At 54.2% G+C, this 5,328-nt stretch overlaps 1 protein-coding gene across 1 annotated transcript in view; it reads right to left on the reverse strand.

Annotated features, from left to right (window-relative positions):
* sdk2b (sidekick cell adhesion molecule 2b) overlaps window positions 1-5,318 on the reverse strand; it is a 17,838-nt gene extending 12,520 nt beyond the window's left edge. Inside the window, exons 1-8 of the mRNA XM_047032804.1 lie at window positions 5,223-5,318; window positions 4,308-4,423; window positions 4,035-4,221; window positions 2,948-3,085; window positions 2,486-2,647; window positions 1,948-2,073; window positions 1,003-1,167; window positions 720-860 (exon numbers count right to left, since the gene is read on the reverse strand). Coding sequence (XP_046888760.1) covers window positions 720-860; window positions 1,003-1,167; window positions 1,948-2,073; window positions 2,486-2,647; window positions 2,948-3,085; window positions 4,035-4,221; window positions 4,308-4,423; window positions 5,223-5,292 — 1,105 coding nt within the window. The 5' untranslated portion in view covers window positions 5,293-5,318. The remainder of the gene's footprint in view (window positions 1-719; window positions 861-1,002; window positions 1,168-1,947; window positions 2,074-2,485; window positions 2,648-2,947; window positions 3,086-4,034; window positions 4,222-4,307; window positions 4,424-5,222) is intronic.
* Window positions 5,319-5,328: the final 10 nt, after the last annotated feature.

The following is a 5,328-nucleotide window of genomic DNA, read 5'->3' on the forward strand; positions in this document are numbered from 1 at the left end:
GCGTTTGTCTGCGTCTCCCCCACCCCTCCACCCCCACCACCCCCACCTCACCCGGGACTTATAGACACCTAGCCTGCAAAGACATCCCCCCGCCCCACACACACACACACCGTCTCCTCTGATGAAAGGACCCGTTCTGAGGTTACACCAGGTGAACCGGGGCCTGCACAGACACAGAGGAGTGTGCAACGGGCTGGCCCGCTACAGCAGCAGGGAGGGGATCTGGGGGGGGGAGGGGGGGGGGGATCGGGAGGAGGAGGAGGAGGGGTGGGGGAGGGGTCGACTGTGAGAGCCTCTTTGTGCGTGACAGTGAGAGGGAGCCTCTGTGTTTCCTCTCTCAGTCAGAAGGACGGCCAGTGACCCGTGATGGTACAGTGCCCTCCTGCCTAGGCCTGGCAGCCCGCGAGCCTGGCAGCCTGCCGCTGGCACAGCCCGGACAGAAGAGCTGAGTGATGGGAAACACTCGCTGATGTCAGACTTGTGCTTGACTGCACAACAACAACAACGGCCCCTCCCCCCTCTCCCCTCCCTCCCTCCCCACCACCACCCACATGCTACAACCCTCCCCCACTTCTGTTTGTTGCTCCCCCCGCTCTTTTCTTAGACGTTTCTCTCCTCTTGTTTCTCCTCTTCTCTCCCCCCTCCCCTCCTCAGTCAGCCCCTAAGCCCTCTACCTCCCTCGACTCTCCTGGGCTGCGGAGGAACGGGCTCACACCCACCTGAGTCCGACTTCTTGGAGTACTTCTTGCTCTGGCCTCGGATGATGAGGATGAAGACTAGGAGGAGGATGAAGATGAGGCCCACCAGGGCCACCACCACCAGGAACCACCACTCCTCATAGAACGGCGCCACCTTCTGGGCTGGAGGACACAGCGGCGACGGTAAGGGAACAACCGGGACTCCAAACGTCCCCCCGGGAACATTCACACGTGTAGAGCCAAGTGCAGTGTTCTGGTAAGGATGGTAAAGCTAGGATACTCAAGGTCTATGTCGGTCACTCACCAGAGATGGAGGGAGAGGGGGAACTTGGAGTGCCGTAGCCGTAGTCGTTGACCCCTATGACCCGGAAGTCGTAGCTGACGCCCTGCTTCAGGATGTCCATGTTGAACGTGTATGATGTCACTTCCTTGGGGATGTCTTTGATCAAGATATCCCACAAGCCCTCATCTACGACAGTGGGGAGAGGGAGCGTTTCGAGTTACAGTCCGACATAATATAAACATGGCATAAAAAACTCGAAGTAGCTGATGCGTGAAGTCTAAAAGCCTGGTTTACAATAGCGTCAAATCACAATGCATGAGCTAATCCATAACACAAAAACATTACACAATTCATAAATTTCACTGCTCTCATAAATCCTATAACAATCTTTATGGCAACACAGAGGAGACATAATTCACCAGAGTGAATATGAGCAATTTTTCTGTTTGCTCTGTAAAAGATGCCAGGGAACATAAGGCCAGAGTGCTAATGATCCTAAATCTACTTTGGATTTTGACAACTTTTATAGAGGCCTCCACAACACAGGCAAACAGCAAGGCTCATGCAGAGTGCGATCGCTGTGGGTTCGGAGAGCAAAGTCTGAATGGATTAGGGGAGCAGAGTCATGAGGCCAGCGGTTTTCCAGTGGTTTCTGGACGATGATGAGCATGGGTGTGTGTGTATGTGTGTGTGTGTAGGTGTGTGTGTGGGGGCGGAGCGACACCAATCCATCATCCCACGCCCCTCCCCCGAGCTGTCAATCACAGTGGAACGCAAAACCACCGTTTCCCATAACCCCACTGTAATCGACACAACCGCTAGAGCCTTCCGACCAGCACTTAAGAGAACCTGATCTGGCAGCCTTCGTGATCGCTCCAGCACCTGGGGCCCGGACATCGGGTGGTGAGGTGAACCCATGACGCTCGGGGGGTGACCTGTCCTGGAAGCGGTGGTGGTGCGGCTCACCTGAGGGTCTGGCCTCGATGACGTAGCGCGTGATGGGGGAGCGCCCGGGGTCTCCGCTGGCCCAGTGGATGGTCAGGGCCGAGCCGTAGCGAGAGATGAAGGGGTCTCCGGGAGGCCCCGGGGCACCTGGGGGCCAGCAGAGGGAACCCCCGTGTTAGAAAGACACGTTTAGAGATCTACTGCACGTCTATCTACAGACGGTGAGACGGGCAGACAGTGAGGATCCGGTAGAGAACCAGAACCATAACAGAGAGACAGACAGGCAGATAAGCAGAGAGATAGACAGATAAGCAGAGAGATAGACAGATACATACACAGGCAGCCATACAGGCAGGCAGGAGGAGAAACAAAGAGGAAGAGACACAGAGATGGACATAAAGATGGACAAACTGACAGGCATAGAGATAGACAGAGAGAGGCAGGCAGGCAGATAAACAGAGAGTGAGACAAAGACAGACAGCCATTCAGACAGGCAGAGAGAGAGATAGAGAAAGAGAGAGACAGACAGAGAGCGAGAGAGAGACAGAGACATACAGACCTTCCCCAGGGCCGGTGGTGATGTTAGCCTCCACATCAGAGCCGTAGGTGAAGGTTTTGGCGCGGATGCGGAAGTTGTAGGTGACCCCGTCGGCCAGATCCTTGATCTTCATCCAGAAGGGCGCGCCCCCCTTCACGTCCACCGTGACTATCTTGCTGACTCCTGGGGGGGAGGGGGAGTGAAGACAGTCGACACAGGCCACTGAAGAGTCTAGACAAACACACCACATTTAGAGCGGGTCTCACCCCCCTGGCGACAACACACAGGGACACAGGCACACTCAAGCACTCCCATTAGTTCAGGTTACACAGGTCATTGGCTTTGTCACACTTCATCCGATGAATGCGATCGAAGCTACGTTATTCGGTCGCGGCTGTATGTGTACGTTTGATGGTGGTGTGGTGATGGTTAGAGTCCCAGGTGAGCCTGGGTGGGCTGTGGATGGGTAGGGGAGGGGCTTACCGTCAATGGGGGTGTAGGGTTCGTAGACCAGGCGGTAGCCCTCGATGATGCCGTTGGGATAGGTGGGCTCCCCCCAGGAGATGTTGACAGAGGTGGTGGTGAGCTCGCTGAAGTGGATGAAGCTGGGGGTGCTGGGGGCTGACGGACAGAGGGGAAAGGTTAGCGTAGCTACAAGACATGACGGTACCTGGACTTCGGTATGTCACTTCTGGGGCTGGATGGGGGTGAGAGGTGTGGGGTGGGGGAGTAAGTTCAAGTTTGTTTGTCAGCGACTGAAAAAGGCAAAAAACTGCCGAGCGTTTTCGAAAAGCGTCACAACGAAAAACGTTTGAAATGTGGGGTTTGTTTTTTGAATTGTTGTCAAATGCCTCCAGGCTTGAAGCGTCGATTCTTCTACCACAGTGACTGGCGACACAAAAACCTGGCAACCCTACTGCAAAGAACACTGCTCCGCTGTCCTCGAGACATCCTCCACACAGCCTCCTTGTCCTGATATCAGCCCTGTGCATCTCCTCGCACCCCTTCTCTACTCATCCAGCCTGTCATCCGCTTCCTCCTCCATGGCTCCGGGCCACAGGACTCACCAAGACACCCCCCCACCCCCCTCCTCTTTGTACACAAAAAAACTCCCACACCGTAAAAGCATTCCCTTCCGATGAAAAACACATTTCATACTCCCATTTCAGAGTTGTGTGTGTGTGTGTGAGTGTGTGTACGTGTCATCCCGTGAGGGGATACAACAATGCTATGACTGTCCTCCAGCGCTGCCCAGGACATTGAGACGGAGGAGACGGAGGAACGGCAGCGCAGCCCAGAAACCACAGGAGCTCGGAGACAAACAAGTCCACAGCCAGGAACCCAGGAACTCCCTCCGGACATCCTCCATACCATCCCCGCTTTCTGGAACCACGGGGCGATGGGTCGTGACGCGGTGCTTATTTCCTGCGGTTCCGCCACATCTTTTCGCCACACACCGACGGCCGGGAACGCCTCGTGTGTTCGGAGTTTCCGAGAAACGATTCCCCGAATATTCTGCGAGTCATGGTTTGTGTGTGTGTGGGTGTGTGTGTGTGTATTGGTTCCTCACCAGCCTGCTGGGTGCGCCCCCTGGTGGCGGCGCTGCGAGGCCCGTCCCCGGCAGCGTTGAAAGGGGCCACGCTGATCATGTAGGTGGTGTAGCCCGTCAGGTTCTTCAGCTTGACCCCGCCCTCGGGCAGGAAGAGGGTCCGGAGCCTCTCCGACTCGTTCTTGCGCTGGAACTCCCAAAAATAGACCTGGGAGCAGAAGAAGAATTGCACGTCACAACATGAAAAAGGTGGGTTTTCGTCCCGTGAGTGGAGGGATATGTTGATGTGTTCACCTTGTACCCCTGGATGTCACCGTTCTGGGTGTCCAGAGGGGGCGGTTCCCATGTCACGTCCAGCTGGGTGGCAGTGGCTGATTGGATGGCCACGTTCTGGGGCGGGGCGGTTGGGACTGCGAGAGAGGGAGTCAGGAAACAGTCATTTGAGAAGAAAATGGAATGAGGGTAGAAAGGCTATGTTAGTGTAGGCTGGGAGATACCCCACACCCACCTCTTACTGGATTCAATCTTTGCTTGATGTCTGTCACACCTCATTGTGTGACATCCTGTTATATAAGGTTGCCTGCTGATAAATCTATATTAGTTAGTTAGCTAATTAGTAAGGGTCAATAGGGTTTAATTGGTTGGTCTCACAGATGATGGTTGGATGTAAAAGGAAATGTAAAGCATTATTCTCTCTTTTTCTTCATCTTGGCATCTTCTCCCTCAGGCCTTGGCCATGAGGTCTGGCTCTCTCTCTCTCTCTCTCTCTCTCTCTCTCTCTCTCTCTCTCTCTCTCTCTCTCTCTCTCTGTGACTTGGCACTTGTAATGTGACTCGTAATAATGGCAGCGTAACTAAGATTTGAAACTTTCATTTCATAACATGTTTGCCTTCTACTTGACTTAATTCATTTGCAAGCCAATTAAATATCCTCTTCCTTTAACTTTCCTTTGATTATTCTTGCACTAACTCAGCCCATAGTCGTGCTTCACGGTCAATCCTTTCTGTTGCAGATTTGAGGAAGACAAAAACGATGAATGGAACCCGAAGGGACCTGTAAAATGAATCAATCCGAAACATGTCTGCCAAAAACACTGGCCCGGCAAAAGCCTGATAATCCCCTTCGTCAAGGGAGGCCCAAAATCCTGAGTTGTCCCTTCTGATTAGTTGATAGAGAGGACGGGCGGAGCCTGCGGCTTCTGCGACGTACCTGCCTCCCCCACGAACACTTCCTGCGGCGTGCTGCTGGGCCCCTCCCCCACCGCGTTGTACACGCTCATCCGGATCTCATAGCGCTTGTGTTTGCTCAGGTCTGC

Source organism: Hypomesus transpacificus, chromosome 13 (genome assembly GCF_021917145.1).
Source record: "Hypomesus transpacificus isolate Combined female chromosome 13, fHypTra1, whole genome shotgun sequence".
NCBI classification, from domain to species: Eukaryota; Metazoa; Chordata; class Actinopteri; order Osmeriformes; family Osmeridae; genus Hypomesus; species Hypomesus transpacificus.